The sequence below is a fragment of the Eublepharis macularius genome, chromosome 9 (assembly GCF_028583425.1).
Source record: "Eublepharis macularius isolate TG4126 chromosome 9, MPM_Emac_v1.0, whole genome shotgun sequence".
In the NCBI taxonomy this organism is placed as follows: Eukaryota; Metazoa; Chordata; class Lepidosauria; order Squamata; family Eublepharidae; genus Eublepharis; species Eublepharis macularius.
This window is the reverse complement of record NC_072798.1, coordinates 96,847,369-96,874,452: the sequence shown is the minus strand read 5'-3', so window position 1 is coordinate 96,874,452 and position 27,084 is coordinate 96,847,369. Positions and strand designations below refer to the sequence as shown.

The following is a 27,084-nucleotide window of genomic DNA, read 5'->3' as shown; positions in this document are numbered from 1 at the left end:
AGGGCAGACTGGAGACTGAAATTGGCCACATCATATTTGTCTAGGGATGGTTTTTAAAATTGGCGGTAGATAACTGCCTGTTTGAGTGGCTGATGGAAGGTGCCCTTAGTTAGCAACTGATTTATGATATACCTCAAGGGTTTATTTATGTTCATTTTAACAGCTAAAATGGGCAAGGATTCAGCACACAAGCAGTGGCCCTCTGAGATGCCAGGATTCTGTCAACATTCATCATTGTAATTGGGTGGGTCAAAGTACATACATAAACCTGGGGGTGATGAAGCATTTCTTCCCTGTCGCCTATACAGATGGCAAAAAACTTTGCAAAGGGACCACAGCTACTTGTCTGTTCTTGAGACTGTAAAGGTTCAGATATATGAGTCAGAAGATGTCAAGAGATCTTGAACAACTGGGATGGTCGTGAACTAGTTGGTGCAATGATTGCAGAGAAATGTTTCTTTGCTGCTCTCATCACCGCTTCTTAGGTCTTCCAATGTGCTCTATCAATTTTGGAGCAAAGTTTTCCCCCAGTGTCTATCTAGGCATCTTCCAGTCACTAAACTCCATTATAAATTCTGGGGACGGCTTCCATCCCAAGGTTCAGAGAAGTGAGCAAGGAGCGATGTTGTCCATAGCTTCAAGGAGCTTGACATTCCCAAGCTCTTACCACACCCTCAATAGAGCATGTGTCTATTACAGTGATTTTTAAACAATATTTTACAGTATTTTAAATCCACGGTTTAACCTTTACCAAAACAAGTGTCACACCCATTACAAGGAAATCTGGAAGGCTCCCTACAAACATGTAGGAAACTCTTCAATTTACCTAGCCCAGAAGCAAAAACAGCCACTTCCACAACACAATTTGAAAGTGGAAAACTTCAGCATACAAACTGTTCATGTAATCACAACAGGCACGTAAAGGGCAGATATTTTTAAAACATTCTCATTTACATGAAAGAGTTATTAAGAGACGTTGCACCATACCAGCTTAATTAAGCTTTGCTCTACAAAAAAATAAAACAGATGTGCTATTATAGGCTTTCCCCCTCATCTGTACAAGGATGAGCTGATTATTAATCTCCAAACAATGGGAGCGCCTGTACAACAGTAAGATTAATTCTCTCCTCCTCCTCTAAGAATATCTGGATTACCATCGGTAACAAGCTTCAACTGGATTTGCTTTATGTACAAACTACAGGTGTCACTTGATGCCTATAGGGGAAACTACTTCTGCCCAAGTCCCAGGGACAAGAATCAAAGGCAACACCAGTGTTAAGAACAAAGAGACAAAAATCAATACTAAACTGGGAACCTAAGAGAGGTAGGTTCTTACTTAATTATTATAAGACTTCTAGCTCTAAAGATGAAGAGACTCCTATAAAGAAAAATGGCTAAAACAATTTCTGTATAAAGAGCAACTAGAGCAACCTTTCTAAGCCCACTGATTTCAATGAGCTCAGAAGAGTATTACCTCTGCTTAGGATTCCACTGTAAAGCATCTTGTACAGCAGTCTCTGTTGTGTTCTGGAACAGAATCTCCAGGGCTTTTTTCTGGCATTAAACACAAGGATGTAATACCAGGAGATCATTCCACAGTACTGCCAGAAAAAAGCACTGGGACCCCCAATAAGCAGGGGTGGAAACTAGTCAGAGGGTCAAAACTGCTGATTTTGATGGCCATTTTCCACCCCTGCCAATATGGTGCCCGTGGATGCCATGGCTCCTGCCAACACCTTTCCTGATGTTTTTAGAAAGTAGGAGGGGCCAGGGAGGGCATTTGCCCAGCAGGGTCTCTACTTGGCCACTGGAAAATTGATTGGCTGTGCAGATTAAAAAAAAACCCCTTGCTTGGCAACAGCTGCCACCACAACACAAGGATCTTCACTGTGTGACTAAAAGCTGTGACCAGTAGCACCTATAAGACCCAACAAAATTTGTGGTAGGGTATGAGCTTTCGTGAGCCACAGTTCACTTCTTCAGATGATCTACCTATCCTGATCTAAAAGCTGGGTGAATGCAATAAATTATTTTAAACAGAATATTCATCTTAAAAGGTGTCCTGTTAAGCAGAGCATCTGCGTGGAATGCTGAAGCTACAATTAGATTTATGCATAACCTCGCTCCCTGACATTTTGTGGTTGCCTCCACCACCTGCAGCAGCCATTTTGTGGCTGCAACCCCTCCCCCATGGCAGAATCCCAAACGTCCGCACATGCTCAAAAAGGCTGGGGGGCCCTGTTCTAGAAAGCCGCGTGATCTTAAGGCAAGTCCATAAATTACAAATTTCTTCACGTTGCAAAACATAAGGAATGTCTCTAAATTATAATTTTTGTTGCTGCAGTTCTGTATATAGAAAATGTCTAGGCCGCCTGCCCACAATGTCAGCCCTTTAAAACTAGTCCTCATTACCCATACTCATACACAGCGTAAAAAGCCACTTGCTGTGGACTCCACACTAGATTCCCGACTTTATAGACATTGCATATATGAGCTTATTATACAAAAAAAACAAAAACAAAGCATAAACAAGCACCTTAACAGCTCCAACCAAGGAATGTGACTACTTGAGTATTTCAGCTTCAATTTTCCCATCTTATTTTGCTTTTTTTTACTATATTCCTCCAAAATTAATACAACGCATTCTATTCTTTTATAAAATCATCTATATACTATCTTACATATCCTCAAAAACATTCTTGAACATCCTTTTTCTCAAGGGCAATCATTTTAAATTTTTGTATTTTGTATATTTATTTGTATCCATAAAATCTCCTTGCCATTCTGGCTGCTTTTATTGTTTTAGCTTATACTTACTGATTTGATTTTATTACCTTATTTATGGAAATTGTATTCTATTTATTCATTCCGTACTGCTCTAAGTATTCCTTGGAACAGAAGGGTGGTATGGAAATCAACTGTCATAATACCATCTTTTAATTTCTACACAAACTCAAAACTTTAGAATGAAAGAAGATCCCAGATCTCACATGATGGTAATTTAGAAAATAGACACAAGGCAACATTACTAATATATTTAGCAGAAAAGGCCATAAATACATGTTATTTTAGCACACGACATTGAATCCAGTACAATTAGATGCATCGACAAAATCAGTTAAAATTAATGTGACTTTTTAGTGACTGCTTCCTATCACCCTTCTTTAGTTAAATAAATAAAAACAGTTGAATGGGAAAGGTGGTGGTGCTTTTCTCACTCGCTTTTTTTTTGTCGTTATATCAGTAATTTGCTATAAAAAGTACGGCCCGCTCCTTTTCTTGAGAGCAGCAGCAGCCAGCTCCTTCTAAGTGCCACATTTCATGCTGGAGTGCTAACCGGAGGGACCATGCTGAGTTTCTGCACTGTTCCCACTTCCCTTTGAACGTTCTTGCCATATTTGTCACAAGGGAAAAGTTTTTAAGGAATAACAAGAAAATTACAGGTTTTCAAACTTTTTTCTCCATCAGTAATTTCTTCTCCTAAGTACACAGTACGCTTGGCTTGAGTGAGTTTGTGCCGCCTCAGTCTGTCCAGCGGAGAAGGTGGACTGTATGAGCAGCTGTCAAAGGCACAGAGAGACTTCCCTGAAATGTCCTCGTTTCAGAGGCCGCAAAGGACCCACACAGCACCTACACAATTAATAACGTGTCCGTGTCGATTCTAATTAATCATTAGACTGGACGGAAGTGTCCAGCCATTACATAAGCACTGAAGGGAGAGAAAAGTCCCTAGGAAAATCATCTTTCCCTACACTTCTCAAAAGAGGAACTAGTAGGCAAGCCATTCCTCTGGACAACATACCATTGAACAAATAGACAAGCATGCAAACAGCCGATTAGGGTGCGGTCCCCTGAAAGCTCTTCCTTCAAATGCCACTAAAGTGATGGGGAAAGCACATGCAATCTTCCATAAAGTTCAGAAGACCCCCAAAGAAAATATGAAGACTAGAGGAACCAATCTGAGATCTAATTTACCACACCAGTGAAAAAGCAAGTATTATTATAGTCACGACAGAGTGTGGGAGAAGAATATCAGTATCAAACAGCATTCAAGTTAACTTATTCCTTCAGAAGACAAGAAATGTTCCTTCCCAGTCAACTCAGAAGATGCCCCAGACAGTTGTCATGGAAAAAACAGGACTTAAACCCCCCCAAACTTGGGACTTCTTTTGAAAACAAGTTTTGGTTTGAAACTGCAGAATGCATGAAACACATATATCTCTGTCGCTGTGTATTTAATAAGCACATAAACTTAGGGCAATAATTAAAGAGAGCCATAATTGGGGCTTGCCAGGTTCAATCTATTTGAGATAGAAGAGAAAAGGCATGACGGGGGAATAATCTGTCACATTGTTTGGGCCTTTGAAGGGAGACATTTTGGTTGTTATTCCAACTCAATCCCTTTGGCTCTCTCCAGCTGGAAGCACAGTGAAAATATCACTCATTATTTTGACTGAGTCACATCAGATTAGCATTCAGCATATCAGTCTAAGAGATACAGCTGTAAATATGAAAATGCATTCTTAATCAAATCAAAGGCTTAAGTTTCAGCTGGAGAGCGTGATGGCCAACACTTTGCCTGGGTGAGAAACCTTTCCCTTCATGAAGGAGGCATGTCTGATGGAGCTGAAGGGATACTTAGAGGGAACACTTGCCTTCATGACTAAGGCTTGTGGTATTCCGTGGAAACCCAGCTGCTTGGTCATGGTGCACAGAATGACCAAGATTAACCCATACACAAATACCAGAAAAACAATTCTAGAAAATATCTGGACAGGATGATGTGACACGAATAACTCTTAACTGCATTCAGGGAAAAAACGAGAAAAAAACAGCCAGTATTTTTGTCATTAAGTAGTGTTCTACTTACCACACTATGACAAGGGAGCCAGGATGTTGTTTGATATGAAACAACAGGGTCTCTTCTTGCTACACAATAAAAATGTGGCCGCACCAGAACTAGGTGGCTAAATGGTGAAGGAAGGATCAAGTTAACACCCTCTAAAACAAGAACTAAGCTGCATGATGACTTAAGCAGTGTTGTACTTGAACGTGGGTTATTTATTTATTTATAGTCCACCTTTCTCACTGAGATTTAAGGCGGATTACACAGCGTGAGATTAGTAGTCAGTATCAAGGACATTTCCATAAACTATGCCATAGAGTAAATAAATACAGGTTTACAAGACATAGCATTAGCAAAAATCCAATACAGAGTTGAAAAAACACTGAAACAGAACATAGGCAATTCTAGGAACTGACATTAGACAACATGAAGCACAGGCAGCACATAGGTGCACATATTTAATGCAACAGATAGTACATAAGGCAACAGAGTGGTGACGTCTGTGGTCCCTAACTCATGAGCGAGGCATCTGAGACCCCCTCCCTACAATGCAGCCCTTCTATCTGAGTAAAAAGCCTTTTCGAATAGTTCGGTTTTGCATCACTCTCCCATGAAGAACAGCTCTCTTTCTCCCTCTCCCTCGGCCCAACCTCTCGTGAGTTTTTTGCCCTGCTGAGGAAATCTCAGGACATATTAAATGGAGGAAGGCTGATGACTGCCTCTCAAAGCTGCTTCAAGGAAATAGAGAAAACAAATGAGACACACAGAGAGGAATTTACTTTTATGCAGAGTTCTATCAGATTGGATTAATCACATGGCCAATGATTCCTCAGGTTATGTTTTGCTAAATGTGTCAAAACCATTTATTAATTTTTAAGAGTCACTAAAGTAATATAATCTGTAACTGGAGATATAACCTTCATATGTATCATAAGCTGAGGCAATAGTACAAAGCAAAGCATGCGTGGGCTGGGAACGACCTATACAGAGAGTGACACATGCTAAATATTAATAAATGGCACACGTAATGCTATCAAGAATTGGCCACATCTTTTCTTGCCCACCCCCAGAATGCAGCAATGATTTAGTGAGAGAGAATACTTATTGTATGAGGCCAAAGCTCATCACAATCAAACAAATAAAACACGAGCAAAACATAAACACAAAACAATAAAACTATGATCTTAAAAACACATTGAAATACATTAAAACACATGAGCACCTTCGTTAAGCATAGGTGAACCAGTCTCAACCATTAAGCGCAGCTCGAGCCCTGGTTTAGTGCTTGTCTACCTCCTGTTCTCCCTCTTAACGTCAAAAAATGTTATTTCCTCAAAGAAAATGAATCCAATGAAATGTAACAGAAACCCAAAAGGAATTATTTACTAGCTATACAAAATGCATTCACCTTTCCATTTCTAGGCACAAGCTCCCTCCTCATTAATTGTAAGGATCCAGGCAAAAGAAGAAACTTCAGAGTGAAAGAAGAGAAGTTGGATGGTTTCCAGAGAACATAAACACAACATTGGAAGGACAAAAATCCCAAGTTAACTCACATTGATTAGGTATGGCCTTACTAGTCTATGAACTAGTGGAACTCTTCAGAGTTCTCTTCCCATGTCAACTTATTAGCTAAAGAAACCCCTGGACATCTGCCATAAAATCCCGTTACAAATGCCATTTACTCCCTAGAATAATCCCTGTGGTTCTCCACATACAGCACATGATGCTCTGATTTTTAGGATAGTTTCAAGTGGGTCGCTGTGTTGGTCTGCAGTAGAAGAGCACAATTCAGGTCCAGTGGCATTGCTCTTTAAGGTGCTCATGGACTTGAATCGTAATTTCTAGGAGAGTCTGAAGCGCAAACTAGACATTACCTTCACCTCTGGCACTGCAATCCCACACCAACTCAGTCCCCGGAATGCTTGGGGACTTCCGTTTCCCAAAGTCATGTGTAGCAAACATCAGAGCCAGCTACACGAAACCCTGACCAGACTGAAAATTAATTTAATTCCATCAAAGAATCTGAGAAATGCATTTTAGTAATCATAACAACTCTGACATATTAAAAGAGATAAATTAATGTTTTATTCTCTAAAATACTGTCCTTTTACTGAAGCCTTGAGAAAACGAATGGTAAATGATGCAGCTAGAAGATATATTATAGCTCAAAAGTTCCATAAAATGTCAGCAAGATCTCAAAACTACCAAAGAATTGAGATTTTGCTAGTCTACTTATTATCTACTAGAACAGAAGCTCATTTCAAGTAGAAAAATAAAAGCTAATGTTAATGAGCAGTTCCTGTCTGGAGAGAAATGCAGCAGAGATATGAGAGAAATCAAAACATTATCAAGGATATCTCCTGATACTTACAATCACCATTCCCTAGCGAGTATCATTCTCAGCTGGAATTTAATAAACTTCTAACCTAACTGGAAGCCGGTCTTTCTCGAGAATGTATGGTGAGAACGGATTCAAATACAATCCTTGTTATATAGCACTTCCACAACAGCTTCTGAAAACTCACAAAACCTTCCCTCCTCCTATTGTTACTTCCAGGAAAAAAAATAGTACTTATGATCAAAATACAGAGAGTGGAGTTCATTTGGATGGCCTTGGTCAACAACGAGCTTTGCTGTAAAATCACTTTGATGGAGAAGCCTAAGATGGACAGCGAGCCCCCACTCCAACACCTGTCTTCCCACCCTAACCACTGCTAACTCCACATCTCACCAGTTCTTCTTTACTTCCTGAAAAAATATCCCGAGGAACTGGGGGGGGGGGGAACAGAGCATAGAGCTAGAGCTGTTCCCACAGTGGCCGAAAACCAGGGCGCCTCTCCCGCAGGGAAGGGACACATGATGCTGCACGCTGTGGAGGAGGGGCACCCCCGGAAGTATTTTAAGGCCAGAAAATTCTCTCCGTGGCTGGCTGTGCATGCGCGGTCCCAATGTGGGACTGCGCGGAACACCAAAGATCTGTGAAATCACTGTTGGGCCACCCACTGTTGTCCTCTAAGGAACGGCAGAAATGAACTTACCATGCACAGGCAAGGCAGGCCGGTACCTCCTCTTAAACCCCAAAAGAAAAATTTATATGAGAAAAGTGCATGGGAGGTGGGGGGACCAAGTCTCACCACTTTCCTTCCTTTCATTTGCCTACCTCCAAAAGTGAGAGGAGGACACACACATGATTCCTCTATTTTCCTCCACTGGGTTTACTGCCATTTATTTGATTTTTATCTCATCCTTTCTCCAAGGAATGCTGGTTATCTCGGTCCATTTGGATTGGCAACTGGTGGGTCACTAGGCTGCATCTAAGGGACTGTATTGACTTAAGGCAGTCCTGTCACAGATATTCTTTTTCTGTTTTCTCACACAAACACACACTTTCTCAGGTGCATGTGCTCTGTCTCACACACACACTCGCACTCATCCATTAATCCAGTAACTGCTTCCCTAAAGTGCTAGCAAACAGCTGTATCACAGTGTGATTGCATGGTGGGGCGGGGCTGTAGCTCAGTGGAAAAGCCTCAGCTGTGTATGTGGAAGGTCCCGGGTTCAATCCCTGGTATTTTCATCTAAAAGCAACAGCAGGTGGTGTGAAAGACCTCTGCCTGAGACCCTGGAGAGCTGCCGCCAGATAATACAGACTCTGATGGACCAATGGTCTGATTCAGTACAAGGCAGCTTCATGTGATGATTACGTCTCTGCCATCCAAATACTGCCTGCCACCGATTCCTTTTCGTTTTCCCGGCCATGTCGGACGCTCCTCTCCGCAGGTCCGGGAGGAAACGTCCGAGCAGCCTGACTGGGCGGTTGACCTGCGAGGGTTAACCCCCAGGACTCCCAGTGAGGGGGCCAGGGTCCGGAGCGTGGCGGGAAGAACCCCCTGAAAGCAATGCAGGGGGTAAATTGCCCGTTTGCTCCAACGGAGGCCGGCAGACTTGCGCAGCACATCGCATGCCGCCGGGCCATGGAGAACGGCAATAAGCAGATTTAAGGTGAAAACCTGTAAGTAAGCGAATCCCTTCTGATTTCTAAGTGTATGCGAAGGATGGGTGGGAGTTGAAGCTAAGAAGGCTCGGATTTCTTCCCCTTCACAGAGTTTCGGAACTTAGCTGGCGCCCCCCACCCCTAAGATGGCGACGAAAAAGCAGAGCCCTGCAATGAGTAAATCGGTGATGGCGATGTTACAGGGGAAGGGGGAAACACTGGAAGAGATGGTCAGACGAGCGGTCTTTGAAGCTATGCAGCCCTTTGTAGCAAAGTTAAATGAAATGGGGCAAAAGGTTGATTCAGTGGAAAGCGAAGTGAAAACTATTAAAGAAACAGCGTCTGGAGCAGAGCTGTCTGCACGCGAAAACGTAGTACTCATGAAAGCAACAAGTAAAGAAGTAAAGCTCTTGGAGAATCAAATAATAGGATTACAAGTGGACCGTGCCCAAATGGTACTGCGTCTTCAGAATGTAAAAGAGGAGCAAAGTGAAAATTTAAAAGATTTGGTGTCGGAACTTTTGGTGTCATTCGCAAAGGCAACTAAAGAAGAGTTAAAAAGCGATATTCTGGAAGTCCGTCGGACATCTTCAAAATATGCAATGAAGCGTCAGCTGCCTCGCGAGATTATTATTGACTTTTCATCTAAGACGACTCGGGACACCATCTTATATAATTCGTATAATGTGGACTTGGACTATCTGGGCAATAAGGTTAAGATATTGAAGGATGTTCCATTTTTGGCTTGTAAAAGAAGATTTAAATATAAAAGACTTGCGGCTTTCCTGAGGAAATATGAAGTAAAATATAAATGGTTGTTTCCGGAAGGCATCTGGTTCAGATACAAGGATCAAACCTACAAGATAACATCGGAAGTACAGCTGAGGGACTTTTTGTTTAACCATCAGGAGTTTCAGCAAGAAGAAAGTCCAAAGTCTGAAGGGGAGAGTGGGGGGGAGGAGGGAACGAGCGCAGCGCAGAGAGAACTGAGACCGAGACGCAGGGGGGGGGCGGGGGAAGAAGACCTGATCCTGAATGTAGACTGTATTTTATAAGATCTACCAATCTGATAGCATATTAGAAAGTTAACTTTAAAGAAAAATTGCAGTATGAAGGGAATACAAGACATGTAGATGTAGTGTGTGTTTTCTGTTTATATGTTGCTCTTCCCTTTTCCCCAGTCCCCTTTTTTCCTTTATATTTTTGTAGTTTTTTGTAGTTTTCTATGTTAGAAATTAAAATTAAAAAAAATAAAAAAAAAACAAAAAACAAATACTGCCTGCCACCCTTCACAGGGCAACTAGATAGAAAGACCCATGCAATGAGCAGTATTCACACACACAGACCACGTCTACCAGGGAATGTGTTCCTGGAACAGCTTCATGTGTGAAGAGGATCTCTCGTGATGATATCAATATAGGACAATGAAGTTTATTTTTGATCCTCTTGATGAGGCGTTTCCCTTTATTTAAAAAATAAGTATTTTAAAACATTGTGATCTGCTTCAAATGTTTAAAGAATATTCCTAAAATGCAATAGAAACTGAGCATTCTTTGACAAGACTGCCATCTACTGTAAGAACAGTAATACTGATTTCAACATTTGAATCCAGTAGCACCTTGCATCCCAACATTTCCCAGCGTATACGTTTTTGTGAGTCAAAGCTCACTTTGTCAAACGAGTCAGTTTGTGAGTCAAGCTTTGACTCATGAAAACTTACACCCTGGAAAAATGTGTTAGTCTTTGAGGTACTACTGGACTTGAATTTTGTTCTACTACTACGGACTGACAGAGCTAGCTATCCAAAACCGATTTCAACAATATCCATATCCAACAGCACTTTAGAAGGCCAAGGACAGCACCTTGCTCTTTGAGGAACTATTGGATCCGAATGTTGCTCTTTGACTGCAGACCAACACGGCTACCCACCTGAAACTGATTTCAACAATGTAATTCCTCTGAAAAATGCTCTTATGTTCCACCAAGCAGGTCAAATGTTCCACCAAGCAGGATCTCAAGACAGTTAAGGTCTTCCCCAACACCAGACTTAAAAGTCTTGCAACTGGAGATATGCCAGGGATTAAATCTGGGACCTTCTACTTAAAAAACGCGTGCTTTACTACTACTTCACCATATACTGTAAAGAGTTCATCTGCTGACAAAGGGAGTATTAGTTTACATATTCTCTGCACTTGAACACTTTACTGTATGGTTCTCAGAATCAGGACTGTGCTGCTTGACTGGATGCGACTCTTAGATTCTTTTATTGTACATTATTTTCATTATTTTGGGATTATATAATCCTTAGTATTGCACATGTAACTTTATAAAATATGGGGATGGTGATGATGTAAAATATCCTTTTTGTGGTAGTTGTATTTTTGAGACTGTAATTTCAACTTGCCATTATTAAGAATACTGTCTATTTATTATTCAATATTGTATTGTGATTTATACTCCTAGATAGTGACAGGGGGTTTCCTGCTTGTTTTCTGTTGTGATTGGGAAAAGGACTACAGCAGTACTGAACCTTTTTACTCATAACCACTTAGCAATTTTTATCCCCACCACTTAGGAGAAAGAGGCAACATTTTTCACATCTGTGATCTTCCCAGCCACCAGCAATGAGAGAAAGTACTCCAGGATCTCTGTGGCAGTACAGGAAATCCCACGGCGTTCTCTGAGCACACTGCTTCCCTCTGCTATCACCAGCTGAGCCTTCACTTCTTAGTTAGTTCCTAAGTGGTTATAAAAATATGCCCCCAAACCTGAAGCCAGGCTGGCCTGAGAATAAGTGATGAACGTAGAAGGTCAATTCTTGATTTAAAAAACCTCAAGACATAACAGCTGGGAAAGATCTTTTACCCAAGAGTAATTGGCATATACACAGATAAATGGTCTTACTCAAACTATGGCAGCTCTGTACATACACAGCAACTAAACATGTTTAAGTCTGCTGGCTCTATTTAATGTGAAAGCCAAACTCTGCTGTAACCACATGGAATGCTGGTCCCACCTAATCTACTTTCAATGGCTATAGATCCAGAGGAGTTAGCCGTGTTAGTTTCATCAGTTTTGATCAGGCATCTGACGAAGAGAACTTGATTCTCGAAAGCTTATGCTACAATAAAATTGGTTAGTCTTAAAGGTGCTACTGGACTCTTTTTGATTTTTCAATGGCTAGGTTATGCTGCCATCTAGTGAAAATTCATTTAATAAAATATCAGCATGTTACTTTGTTTCAGAACAGTTTTCTAAAGTATGATACTAACCAAAAAGCAAGATGCAGAGCTTTTGTAAAGAAAATTTGGGAGGTTAAAGCTACTCATTTAGGGAAACGTCCTCTCTTGCTGAGGCAAAGGCAGGAGAGTTATATATTTAGCAAATTTGGAGTTATATATGCAGAACATTCATTAATTATATATTCAGTTCCAGAAGGCGGCAGACAATCAGAGTTCTTAAATTTATATGAAGGTTTAAAAGACAGCAAAGTGAGAGAAAGATGAAGAAGTGTACAAGTGGGATCTCACCTGTATCTCCTCAGGATTTTCACCAATCCCTCCTCCTGGTAACCCAAAACACGCCCCAAAATGCTGCTCTTTGGACATGAAGAATGCCAAGAGCAACTTGCATTTAAAGAAACACGCACTTAAAACTTTAAATCATTACACCCTATCTTGTCACATCTCGGAAGCTAAGCAGGGTCAGTCCTAGTTCGTACTTGGACTGGAGATCATCAGGGAAGTCCAGGGTCCCCATGTACGGGAAAGCAACAACAAATACTTCTGTTCATCTCTTGCCTTGAAAGCCCTATAGGGTCGCCATAAGTTGGTTGTGATATTACAGTAGGGGGGTACCCCCTCTCCAAAATCTTGGAAATCGAGGTCCAGGTTTCATGGATTTAAAAAAAATCCAGGGGCCTTGAATTCCAGGTCAGATTCTCTGATCCAGATTAGAAAATCCCAGGATTTAACCAGCATTATTTCCGATGGGGGGAAAAGTCTGGGGGGGAGGGCATTTTTAAAGCAAACTACCAACATTGTAGGGAACCTACTCCTGACTGTCCACTAAAGACCAATTTCAGGAGGATGGGCCCCTAGGGCCCTTGAGCAAGCTGCCCCCAGCCATTCTCCATTGTTCGCTACAGAGCAAACCATTTCCAAGGCTTTTAAATTCTGTAGCCTGTCCCCCACCCCAGGATTCTCTGGTTTGACATTAACTCCCTTGCAAGCTTAATAAACAAAGCCTAACAGAACCAAATGGCAAAGCGACCAATGTCGGAATCCCAACGTTGAATCAGAAAATTCCAATGTTGAACCACAGAATTCTGAGAATCCATTTATGGGGCGGGGGGGGGGGGAGAGTGGAGTTTAAAAGGTGGCTGGCAGCAATGGCTGCTTAAAGGGTTCGTTTGGAGCTCAGATGGGAGGGATAGATTGGGATGGGAATCCACTCCGCCTGCTGTCTCCGCCCCCACCAGTCTTGCGCAATTAACCTGCAGCAGTGCAAAGCTTGAGTCCAGTCAAAGGACCTTCGCTCCCTTCGTGCTGGTATCTTCATGCCCCAAGCTGCTCAGCTGTGCTGCGCCTCCCTGCAGCAGCTGCCTACAGCTGGATAATTCAGCTCAGGAGAGTCCGGGTGCCCAGATCAGGTCTGGGGTTCAGCTTGAGGAACCAGCATTGCCAGACTGGCATAAAACCAGCTTTTTTGCCAGTCCCAGACCCAGATCACATACCCCTACTTAATAGAACTTTACACACACATTTTTCTTATAAAGGAATGCATTTTATATGAATAATTTGTATAGCACCCTGTAGCAATAGAGTTATGGTAGGTAAGGGTGGGTATACTCCACCTCACATGCAGACACCACACAAGCCTTTCACACTCCTTGCCACCCAGGCAGGTAAAGGTTGGGAAACCACCACTCACCATAGGCCACCTGTCTAGCCTCCCCTACAGCAGGCAGAGAGCCCTGACTCATATCCTCAAAGGGCCCCCTCTCCCTCTTCCAGAGGCTCCACCAGACAGGCAGCCCCTTCCCTGTATGTACCTCCCCTCACCCAGCTACAGCCCAGGGCTATTCGGGAAAAGGGAACTTAAGAGATTATTTTCCTTATATATATGCTGCTCCCATTTAACACACTAGGCCCTTTCCATGTGACCAGAGCATGTGTGTGTGTGTGTGCCTTACTTCCCCTCAGGTAACAACTTCAGGCCAGCCAGGGTTACACAAAACAAAAACAAACTTTATTTACAAGAAGGAACATAAAAATGAACAGATTTTAAACTAATAACAAATGGGGGTTAATCAGGAAAGGTTTCAAATATAAAAGAACAGATGAATAGCCAGCTAACTCTCTGCTGCCTCTCTGAACAGCCTCTCAAACCTTTCCCCCTCACAGTCTCTCCAAAACCTCCTTTTCCCTCCAACAGACTCTAACTCTGATTGGCCCAGCATTCTACCCACTCCCATTGGCTGTCCCTCAGGAGCGGCGGAGCTGGAGCCAATCCTGTCTGTCACAAGAGCTGTGGGGGAGGGGGGTTAAAATTGGAGGGAGCCAGGGGGTGGAGCTTGGGGATTTCACTAAAAACATCCCTACCGTTTCCCTCGTAATTTGAGCACTCCTGTTCTCTCCCTTCTCTGCCTCCCCCTATGAGGAACTTGGGTGGAATATAAATAAATAAATACTGGGATAGTGCACTTTGGATTTTCATTTGCTACCACCATCCTGAGCCTCCTTTAAACTAAAACTGTCATGAGCTGCCAATTAAATTTTCTTTGGTGTGCATGGATTCTGAGGGTGTGAAAGCTGTTGTGTGTGTGTGAGAGTGCTTTTCAATGGCTCCTCCCAGCCTAACTGAGATGCAATTGTTCCATTCTCCTGTTTTAGTTATTATTGAGGGGAATGCCTTTCTGGCCCTATAAACACCTGTGGCAAACTAAAAACAAACATTTATTTATTTTCCTGGTGTCATACATGCCTCCTGCCTATCTGTTATGAATGTAAATTGGCTCTGCCTCTGGTCTCTGAGAGTATGGGAAGTTCTTTATTGCTGCAATACCAGCAGGTTATCTCGCAAATGTTTACTTTCTCTTTCTCGCTCCGCTGAGCCAGTGACTGCCAGCTGAAACTGGCTCAAAATGTACCCGTCCTGAGAATCAAAGATAAGTTCATCTTTCTCACTGTGTACTCTACAACAATGTCTCACTCCAACCCGCCCCCCTGTTAATGGTCCTCTTTCCCAAAGGCGGAAATATTCCCTATAACTAACATGGCTAGCCCCACATACGTCACTTCTGCCAATTTCACTGTCTGAGCACCTTCTAACGAATGGATCTCTAATAAAGTTACTTCAACTGGAACACCTGAGTGTTAACTGTGGAGAACTTGGGGATTTAACTGCCAGGGACTGACAGCTGGAAAGGGTTAAAGGCTTGGTAAGATCTCTGAGACCTGAAAGTATTTGCAAATGTAACTCACAGCTTCAAGTGAGCATATAACATAGGTACTTATATTGGAGTAAATATGCTCATACTAGAATAAATATTCAAGATGACTGGCCATGTTAATCTGCCTGTAGCAGTAGAAAAGAGCAAGAGTTCAGTAGAACCTAAAAGACTAACAAAATATACCCTAACAAAATATACCCAAAATAATACCCTACCACAAATTGTGTTAGTCTTATAGGTGCTACTGGTAAATGGTAACGGTAGTCCCCTGTGCAAGAACCAAGTCATTACTGACCCATGGGGGGACGTCGCATCACAACATTTTCTTGGCAGACTTTTGTTATGGGGTGGTTTGCCATTGCCTTCCCCAGTCACCTACACTTCACCCTCAGGAAACTGGGTACTCATTTTACCAGCCTTGGAAGGACGGAAGGCTGAGTCAACCTTGAACTGGCACCAGAACTGGGCTTCTGCCAGGATCGAACTCAGGTCGCGAGCAGAGCTTGGGCTGCATACTGCAACTTACCACTCTGCGCTATGGGGCTCCTGGACTCTTGCTCTTTTCTAGAATAAATATTGTTACACTTTAAGGTACCGGATCAAAAGAAGCACCCCTAGAGTACGAGCTACAATCAAGGTGGGAAACCACAGTCCAGGGGACGTCTCCGAATAAGACTGTAAACACTGAAAAGATATTAATAAATATGTAATGAATATAATAAATATGTAATAAATATATAAATAAGGTGCTGCAGGACTTCTGTTTTGTTCTGCCACAAACTTACATTTCTACTCCACTACGTCAAGATACAGGAAACAGTTACTGACAATACAATGTAATCCGAGGATAGTGTGCTTTGAGAGAAAGGTTCTGAAAGAATGTGCCATGGAGCTCCAGATTAGAGTTATCAGAGTGCTTTTAAATGAAACCACAATCTGTCCTTTTAGCTTTCTTCAGCCTTCTCAGACAAACATCAAGTGCAAACCATTCCAGGTCACCACATTCTTGATTCTACCAACCTGCTTCTTTCTGCCTCTGTCAAGGTTCCAAAGGCCCCAACTGGCTGTTACTAGCTCAGTGAACAACACTCCAACCAGGTTTAAAGATGCATTGGTAGCTTTCAGGAAATAGGCAAGGCTTTGATCTCTCTCTCTCTCTCTCTCTCTCTCTCTCTCTCACACACACACACACACACACACACACACACACACAAACACACGTCAAAAATCCTGCAGAAATTGCTTTTTATGTTTCAGGCCATTTAAAAGGTGTTTTACTGGCAAAGGACAAAAAAGAATGTACATAGGTCATTTCCTGACTGGCTGCTATATCTTGGCAACAATATTTAAGTAATTAATAGCTCATAACAGAATCCAGCAGAGACCCAGATTTTATACTTAAATACTGCAGTCGCAGTCAAGTCTGTATTTTTAACAGGTCAGAAGAAAATGTTTCTTTGTTCTTAGAACTCAAGACTGGCCATCAAAGGAAGGAGAGGAAAACACACAAAAGACTTCAAGTTTAAGTTTAAACTGCTGACAACTTTTAAGTTTAAACTGCTGACACATATTCAATTTCTCATTACACATTTGAAAGAACATTTGCAAATGGTTAATTGGGGCACGAACGCTAAAAACAATCCAAGCTTGAGATTATTTGTAGAGACCTCAGCAACAGAGATATTTATGTTAAGGACCTAAATAGCAAAAAACAGAATTTAACTCACCTGGGAAAATATATTTGCTGTAGGAGCAACTCTGCTGTCAATAATGCTGTGGAATATTGCTAACAACCTGTCCAGCGGAAACGCCTTTGGCCCAAGAAGGTGATTGCTAGTCTGTAAAAAATGCAATATATTTTTAAAATGTCCTTTTTAAAACCTTCTACAAACACTTTATGTGAAGCATAATCAGTTCCATTAAGTTTCTGTTGGATTGTTCATAAGATTGTTACTTCCTTTAATCCATCTTTTATTCTGTACGATTGTTCAAATACAGAGCAGTTCAAAATTTCAAACATTCCTAAAAAGGATGCAAAGATCATTTACATTTTTCAGATCGACTTTAGGAATTACTGGAAACAAGCAATGACAAACCGTAGTTTTATAGGATTTAGTAATAACAGCCCCTTTTCCAGTACACAAATTCATTTTCTACTTTTTCCACATCAAGATCAATTAAATCCCATGGAAGGGTATCCCAGGATTGTCTTTCATTGTTTTCCCTCTTAAATTTTGATGATCACACTCCATCTCACAGAAGTAACTGCGATAATAGTGTAATCTCTATAATGGACAAAGATGCCAAGTAAAAAGGTCATCCTTTCAAAGACTAATAGCTCAGGAGGAAGGATGTGCATTCCTTGAGGCGGAAGTACACACTCCTGCAACTTCAATTCTATTGAAGAAATTAAAGAGCTGGGAGACGTAACAAAAATTAGTTTCAGGTGGTAGCCATGTTGGTCTGTAATAGAAAAGCAAGATTTGGATCCAGTGGCACTTTCAAGACTAGTTGGTTTTCAAAGTGCTACTAGAATCTCAGTCTAACAAAGGCCCTTTTCACACTGCTTACCTGCTCCCGGAACGTTGCGAAATATCGCGCAAAAACCGCGGAAGATAGCGTCTTCTTGCAAGAGTTTTGCGCGACATTGTGCAAAACTCTCGTGAGAAGACGCTATCTTCCGCGGTTTTTGCGCGATATTTCGCAACATTCTGGGAGCAGGTAAGCAGTGTGAAAAGGGCCAAAGATTTAACACATTTTGCAGAGATATCAAAACGAATTAAGAAGTACGGCCTTGACTCCTCTTCACTCATGGAGAGCATGTCACTTGTTCGACAGGGTGGTTTTCACCACTTCCCCCCTCACAGTTTGACCCCTATAAAATTTCCTGGGGATCCACTGACTCCAGGGAACAATGTGCTTCAATGGGAAGGGGAACATGTGGTTTCACTCCCTCTAGACAGGATTCAAGCCAGTATTCCTTCCTGCTGACACACAATCATTGCTTCTAGATTCCCTTGCTTAGGCAAAGCCTGCGGGCAAAGAGTCTCTGCAATTTGGACTGCATTGTGGTAAGGGGAAAAGCCCGTATATGAATGATTTCTAACATCTTTACTCTGGTATCAACTGTAATTAATTCTTTTGTCAGAAGGCATTTCATTATCCTAGACTTCTCTCTTCTCTTATAAACTCTCAGAGAAGGCAGAGGCGAGGGAGAACCCAGTAACAACCTTTCTATTCTTCTTTTCAATAAGGGTGCCATATATACTCAGAGACTTGGTAATTTATTGCCCAAAATATTATTCTTTCTAGGAACAAGATTATGGTCTGCAATACAGGAATAAAACCACTCGACCATGTAAAGTGCTGTAAAAGGCTAGAAATCTACAAGCTGTCATTAATAAAGGAATATTTAGGGAAAGAGAAAGAACACTGTAGGTACATTTTGAATTCTTGCTAAAATTGTACTGCAAGGCATTGCAGAGCGGTGCAAAAATGCAGTCTTACAGCTGTTGGTAGTGCTCAAGGGCCAAGATTTCCACAACAAAGGCCAAAATTGTGATCCAGAAAATGTTGGGATCAGAAGAGCTTTAAAATGGTTCTTTTATCCTTGTTACAGTTTTCCCATGCCATTTTGGGTTGCCATGGCAACTCCAAATGCTTCCCAAATTTTGATGGTGTAGTTTTTGTAGGTGTGCACACATCAGACATCATAAATAACTTGGGGGAGAATGTGTGTGTGAGTTATGTGCCCTCATGTTGCTCCTGACTTATGGCAATCCTGTGAATTGATGACCTCGAAAAAATCTATCATTAACAGTAGGGATGTGCAATTTGGGTCAGGATTTGGGTGGGAAAAGACAAATTATTGCCAATTTGGCAAAATTCAGCTTTCCTGGATCACATTAGAGAATCCTGGATCTGATTGGAACACCCAATTTTTTTTTTACCTAAATAAATTTGGGTAAATTCAGGAATTTCCCTGCAAAGAAACAGCAATTCTCGCCTTTTTGTGTCTGTGTGGGGTGTGTGTATGTGTGCGCCATTTTTCAAACAACTCCACCAAATTTGTAGGGAACCTACTCTTGGCTGTCCTCTAAAGACCCCTCGACTTTCATGAAGACTGGATTCCAGGGGCCAGATCTATGGGCAGCCAAAGAAGATGCCTCAAGCCATTTTCTATTATTCCCGAGGGGAAAACTCTCTGAGGGCCATCTGTGGAGGTGACATTTTCCAAGCAAACATCACCAAATTTGCAGGGGACCTACTCCGGACAGTCTTCTAAAGACTACCTCCACCCAAGTTTCAGGAAGACTGGGCCTCAGAGTCCCCTTCTTTGGCCCCCGGAAAAGGTGCCCCCAGCCACTCCATTTTTTCCTATTTTAGGGAAAAGTCAAAGCTGACTCCCACTGCAGGAACACACCAGCGCAAGGCTGCCACGGCCAAGACACGCTCTCAAATTCAAGCTCATCCCAGGGAAAGACCAACAGGACCAAACTGATGCCCCCATCAGTTTGTCATCAGTTTGTTTTGCAAACCTGAGGATTCTCCGGTTTTGCAGAATCCTATAATTATAGAAATGTCTGGTTCAACAGACTGATTTAGCTACTTGCATGCGGGGGCGGGGACTACCAGCTATTAGTTACAGAGATTTAAATTACCAAGTACCAGATTGGATACATGTGAATAGTAGTTTCTCACATAAGCCAGTATTTCATTTCAACTTTTCTTTTTGCAGTATGCTTTGATTAGTTTTTTTCCTGGCAACACAGCTAAGATTAAAATGAGAATTCCAGAAGGGAAAGCATACTTCTAAATCATTTTTGGAAAGAGATTTGTCTCAATAAATGCAGCACTTCTACTCTGCTTATGATCCATATGGTATCTCAGTCTTCAGTCTTAAAAGTAAAAAAAAAGGCTATTACAACTTCAGGCAATACACCTAAAAACACATCTTGAATTCTGTAGGCTATCAATGTAGACAAATTCTACAGCTGGCATAAATTATGCAGAAAAGTAGATATGTATATATCTTCTTACTTTACACAATTATATTCCTTCCATTGGAAGACTTGCGTGCGGGACACAGAAGTCCAGCACCTGGCCAGTAGAATATTGGATGCATAGGGAGTTGGGGTGGGCACGAACTGTGAAAAAAATGAACCATTCGGTTCCTGGTTCGTGCGTTTTCACAAACCACAAACTTCCCCAAACTGGGGTAAGTTCGCGGCATGGAAAGGGGCATTTAAACCCCACATACGAACCACAAACTGGTTCATGAAATTGCCCCAGTTTGGGGAAGTTCGTGAAAACGCACGAACCAGGAACTCCCGGCCAGCCAGCCAGCCAAGCCCCACTTGCAGTTTAAATGGCCATTTCCCCACGGTTCCGAGCAGTGGGGAAATGGCCATTTAAACTGTGGGTGGTGGGGTTGGCTGGCTGGCCAGGAACTCCAGGCCGGCCAGCCAAGCCCCACTGTTTAAATGATCAGCTGCTTGTCAGGTATCTCCCTGACAAGCACCTGATCGGAGGGTTCAAATGCCCCTTTCCGTGCCACTTTGCAGCATGGAAATTGCTTTTTAAAACAAACCAGCATACCAGTTCAGAAGTTCATGGAAAGAAGCTTCCACAAACCGCTGGTTCGAGAACTACGAACCAAGCCAGTTTGTGGTTCTTTTTGGTTCATGTTCCATTTTGTGCCCATCTCTAAAAGGGAGAACTGTTGTAGCATTGTGGTTAAGTGGCTGGGCTCCGATCCAGCACTCTGCTGGTTTGACTTCCATTACTGCTATGAGCTCTGCAGGTAGCCTTGGGTAAGCCACTCCTGTCAGCCCCTGCTCCCCAGCTGTATTGTGGGACCAATAGCAACACTGACTTTGTTCACTGCTCTGACACTAATCTATCCAGAGGGGTGGTATATAAGCATACTCTTACTGTTGTTGTTGCTGTTATTTATTCTCCTCCTCATCTAATGGTGCAGCCAGAATTTCGTTTGGGAGGATTACAACATAGTAGTTCCCCATCCTGAAGAGACAAGCCATTGCCAATCTAAAAAGGACTTGTTTCTTTGATAGTAGAAATTCTTGGCACAAAACCAAGAACATTTATACACTGCACACACACATGCATTTCACATGTTTGGATGCTGGCCATATTTTCTTGATCTTATGTTGTTTTTAACTATGGACCAAAGCGGAGAGAATTAGCACATATTTCAGGAATATTGAGCCAAATACCTTGTCATGTTTCTTCTGAATGTTTTTCTTCCTAGTAGTTCCATGATGCTGTGAATGAAAAGCAGCAGCAATCAGTTGTGCATTACTAACTCTGGTACACAATGAAGAGACAACACAGAATTCACAGTCAAAATCAAAATTTGTTGGGTTATCCAGGAGTGAAAACGAAAAATAATTCCAGGTCACTGAGTTCTTCCCAAAGCAAGAACAAGGCAAGAAGCAAAGGACATAATCAAAGGCCACTAATCGGCATGTTCTCTCCCTCTGCACCGTGGTCCTGATCCGAATCAAGCCTGGGCATACCTGGGAAGCAGAGAATGCCAGAACACATCAATAACATTTGGATTGTTCCAAAGCATGTACCACTGAAACCAAAAACCCGTTTGTTATCACCTGTACCTGCCTCCCTCCTTTATGTCACATTTTACATCACATGCTCCCCAAAACAGAAACTCGTCATCTTGTATTCTGCAAAGCACCACATGTATGAATGGTGCAACGAACGATGGTGATGTCATCTCGTTTGCCTACTTCACCATGGAAACTCTTGTTTAGTCACTAACAGTGCTGCAACACGTGCCTTTCAGACCTGTGGCACGTCAACACATTTATTCATTTAAAATATTTATACCTTGCCCCCCTCCCCATCCAGAGGCCCAAGGCCTCCCCTCCGCTCGCTCGCTCTCACATGCATCAGTTTAAAAAAAGAAAGAAGAAACAAAGTACAACCCCAAAACAATACAATCTAAAAAGCAAGGACTTACAGCATATGTCACCGAAAGGGTGCAATATTTATTAAAAAAGCATAACTGGAGGGGAAAATGTATTAGAAAGCAATGCAGTTTGTCTTTCTGTAAACAGTTATCCACAAACTGATTGGGAAAACCACTACATCATTTCTACTATTTACAGCACATAATGATTTCTCTTCTTAGTGTTGTAACAGCAGAAAAAAAATTCTAAAAAAATATTATCCTACCACAAACTGCCAGAAAGCAGCAGGAACTGCTCTGGCTTTAAAGTGCTACCAGCCACGCGATGCTTTATTAACAGGTCCAGGAAAAATAAGCTTGCTTTGGATTCGGAGCCAAAGATCAATTCACCAGCCAATCTGGGGCCCGGGGCAAGACATCAACTGATGACAGAGGTGGGGCCAAATATGCCAGCGTGTTGCCAAGCAACGGCCAATACCTGCCCACAGCCCAGCTGGGGAGTTTCTTCATATTTTGATAAGTACTGATCTACACTCCATCAAATTGTTAACTTGCTGGAGAGTTATGTAATAGATACATATCAGTGACTGATTCTGGCAGCATTAAAACATCTTTTATCAAATAATGTTGGCAGTGACAGCCTGACATCTGAAAAATGGAAGGATAAAGTGTCAGACGGTTTAGCATCCATAATTTTCAAGAACAAAGATAAGGTTATGGTAAAATTATCATTCTGAATGGTACAGCCTGAACAAAGTATAACCAATCCATTTAAAGAAGATAAGAAAACAACATAGCAGGAGTAGGTGACCTTTCTTGGCTGGAGTGCTGAACAAAACTCAACATCGACCTGTGAAGATGCAGGCAAAGGGGAAGAGGGATATGGGCTGTGCAGGCGCAGAGACAGAGCCACGTGAAGGAGATGGTAGTGATGGCTTCTGCTCTTCAGTGGTGACGGCACACCACATGCCTCTCTAACCATCCGAGCGCACTAAAGCAGCAGCACGACATGCCTGAGAAATACACAGTCAACTCTTGGGGCAGGACTGCTGGCACTTACTAGGGGCGGGTCCAGAAGGAGCTCCACCTACTGTCCTCCCCCCAAAGTCCTGGAGCTGAGCTCCGCCCCAGTCTGGTGTGGCAAAACCCCTCAGTTTGGGGTGCAGTGAGGGAGTTGCTACAGCAGGCAACATAGTCAAATGTAGCTCCACTTAGTACACGTGCTTTGGGTTGCCTGTCTCTTGAGGTAGACCACAGATGTCAAGGGACAAAGAAAAAACTTCATGCCCACACACACTGGGAAGGTGGCAGATTGAGGGGAAAGCTTGTAGGGCAGGTTGTCATGAGTTTGAAGTACTCTTTCAGAGGAGATGTTTCTTATTGCATTTCTACCTAACTCACTGTTCTTGTCTACCCCTATTTGGCTTTGTCTCTTCATTTACTGTGACAGATTTAATGAACTACTCTCAGTGCAAAGAGAGAATGGACCACTTGGGAGCCAGCCTGGTGCAGTGGTTAAGAGCAGCAGGACGCTAATCTGGAGAACGGAGTTTGATTCCCCACTCCTCCGCTGGAAGCCAGCTGTCAGTCACAGCTCTCTCAGAACTCTCAGCCCCACCCACCTCACAGGGCAATTGTCGTGAGGACAATTACAATACACTTTGTAAACTGCTCTAAGTGGGTGTTAAGTTGTCCTGAAGGGCGGTATATTAATCGAATGTTGGTATTATTATTTCTACCACCATGAAAGTTTCTTTTGCTTGAGAACAATGTCCTTATATCTCTGTACTAAGTGTCTTTAAGATGGATATATTTAATTGTCCTGCTACATAGTGATATGCCTGGTTCTTCAGTTACAGTTAACTAGCAACCGAGCCCGTTGTATAAACAACAGGCTCTAGAACACCTGGTGCCCTGGCCATATGCTTAGCCCTCCACACTGAGGCTCCCGCTGCCCCTGCTTGGGCCAGCGTCTTCGGCTCGGAGGGCAATGGTGCGGCATGGCCAGCTGTTCCCTCAGCCACTGCTGACCTTGGGATGGCCTCCTCTGGCCCTGGTGTTTGTGTAGGCCAGCGGCTGAGGCACAGGAGGGACTAGCATGGCTCTGGTGGCTGCTCAGGCCAGCATGTCTTCTCCTTGTGCCCCGGCCGAGTCCATTAGCATGGTTTCCATCTCTGGGCTCTCGCAGCCAGTAAGTCCATTGCCGACCACTCACTTTTTATCCCCGCGAGAGCACCTTCACGGGAATGAAGTCGACGGCAACACGGTTTGCCTTTTATATTTTAGGAGGAGACTTCAATATCAAAATTGGGTCGGTCTTTGTTTTTTAATCAGTCCCTTCTCCCTGGTTTTTTTCTTTGTTTCAGGAGATCCAGTCCAAGCACTTAATGGACTTTTCCACATGACCCCATACTGCATTAATTTCTCTCCAGAGTTCTGCACACATGGACAAAACACCCCAATTCAGTCTCCAAACTGCTTCACAGACTTTTTTGTGTTCTGCATGGGAAAAAGCTGCATTTCACACAGAACTGATCTTTCCACGGCTTTTTTCCCCTGGTGTACACACTCTGATTTTTTTCCCCAGCACAGTCAAACTGCAGCTTTTTGAAGTGCAAAATGTGAGCCCTGGCCTGCCTTTTAGCCCTCCCTTTATCATCCTGTGCCCTGATTCAGCAACCAATCCAGGCTTTTCCCCTGAATATTTTCTTAAAAATATGAAACAACAACGTTGCAATGTTGGTGCCTTAAAAAACACCCCAAAACCTTGTTAAGTTTCCTCAGCTGATCAACTGACAAAACTGACATATCCTCAGCCTAACAGCTGAGGAAACAGGTGTGTCCCCAAAATTTTTTTCAGCAGAAACAGACTATTTTAATAGTGCAGCAAAATAAACAGACACCTGTTGGGTTCGACTCCCTCAAGTGTGGAATTATAGAGGCCCAAAGCTGATCCCATCCTTACAGATCGAATATCCAAAAAACCTGTTAAGTGCGCATGCAGAAAACAACCAATGTCAAGATGACATTACGGACTATAACTGAAAATGTACACACAAGCAAAAACACGGAACGTGCTTACATGAATGGGCCAAGGACCAAAAGAGTTGCCTTCAGTTGGATTTGACTGTCTTTAACTTCGACACAGAAACTTCCTAAGTCTCACATCAAGAACGGCTTTGAAAAGTTCCCTATGGCTGATTCCGCACACGTTGGATAATGCACTTTCAATGCACTTTATCAATCGTCTGAGGTGGATTTTTTGTTCCACCTCAAACGATTGATAAAGTGCACTGAAAGTGCATTATCCAATGTGTGTGGAATCAGCCTATGTTTCAAGAAGCAACTTGACAGGTGTCATTAAAAAAAAAGCCCAAAGCTGCCGTGTGCACCCCTGAACCGGCTGTAATTTTTAAAGTGTTTGGGATTTTTAGAGCATCTTTGAGACAACTGCACAAGTCAGCTTACAAAAAAGTTGCCATCCGCATTTATTCAACATGAAATACATTTAGCGATGAACTAAGCGTGCCTTCACATAGATTAGTGCAAAAAGAACAAACATGTTTACCTTAAGGAAGAACCTTTTATCTGTTCTGGCAGGGTTGTAAGAAGCAAGATATGCTGCTATTAGAAGGAATTTGGAGTAATACGGAAGTTCTACATGAGCATGGGCTGAAAGTCCTAGGGAAAATTCATAGACAAAAAAAAATAGTTTTGAACTGGTCAAATTTACAAGTAAGCCAGCCAACGTGATTTCCATTCTTAAGAGGGGAATAAGACCTTGTAGCATTCTTTGCTGTCAGTTCAGTGTCTTCACACTGGCATATTTGCTACAGTTCCCCAAGTGACAGAACCATTGTAAATTGCACTGTAAATTGTAAATTTTATCACCAACTAGCTTGATACTCATGCTTCGCTACAGTATTTAACTACTTTAAATCCAGTTATAATACAGAATCACAGAGTTGGAAGGGGCCATACAGGCCTTCTAGTCCAACCCCCTGCCCAATGCAGGATGAGCCTAAAGCATACATGACAAATATTCATCCAGCCTCTACTTGAAAACTGCCTCTGAAGGGGAGCTCACCACCTCCCTAGGCAGCTGATTCCACTTTTGAACTACTCTGACCGTGAAAATTTTTTTCCTAATATCTAGCTGGTACCTTTGTGCATGTAATTTAAGCCCATTGCTTCGGTTCCTACCCTCTGCTGCCAACTGGAACAGCTCCTTGCCCTCCTCCAAATGACAGCCTTTCAAATATTTAAAGAGAACAATCATGTCCCCCCTCAATCTCCTCTTCTCCAAACTAAACATTCCCAAGGCCCTCAGCCTTTCCTCGTAGGGCTCAGTCTCCAGACCCCTGATCATCCTCATCGCTCTCTTCTGCACCCTCTCAATTTTGTCCACATCCTTTTTGAAGTGAGGCCTCCAGAACTGCACACAGAACTCCAGGTGCGGCCTGACCACGGCAGTATAGAGAGGGACTATGACCTCTTACAATTTCGATGCAATGGCCCTTTTGACACAACCTTTTGAGGTTAAGAGGCATCTTGAAGGTAGTGAAGGATCATATTCCATGCCTGAGTGAGCCCTGACCTTCCATGCAAGTGAGCACCTCTACTGGTCTTCCAGGATTGCTTTGCTCATAGAGAGACTCTGCTGCTCTGTGCACCTCAGGGTGATCTTTCTGGTACTTTGCCACTGCTGCTCGGTGCACTGCAGGAGTGGGATGTGCATATTTCTTTGCCATATCTCGAAGTTGCTTCCTCCTTTTAGCGTCGGTATATCTTGCACGACATCTGCCAGGCTTCTTGGTGGCAGTAAGAGGTGATGGCTG

At 42.6% G+C, this 27,084-nt stretch overlaps 1 protein-coding gene across 2 annotated transcripts in view; it reads right to left on the bottom strand.

Moving 5' to 3' along the window:
• Positions 1-27,084, bottom strand: part of ORC5 (origin recognition complex subunit 5) — a 119,715-nt gene that overhangs the window by 49,516 nt on the left and 43,115 nt on the right. For both annotated transcript variants that reach the window (XM_054988687.1, XM_054988686.1), the window contains exons 11-13: positions 25,815-25,927; positions 21,534-21,581; positions 17,025-17,135 (exon numbers count right to left, since the gene is read on the bottom strand). In XM_054988687.1, coding sequence (XP_054844662.1) covers positions 17,025-17,135; positions 21,534-21,581; positions 25,815-25,927 — 272 coding nt within the window. The remainder of the gene's footprint in view (positions 1-17,024; positions 17,136-21,533; positions 21,582-25,814; positions 25,928-27,084) is intronic.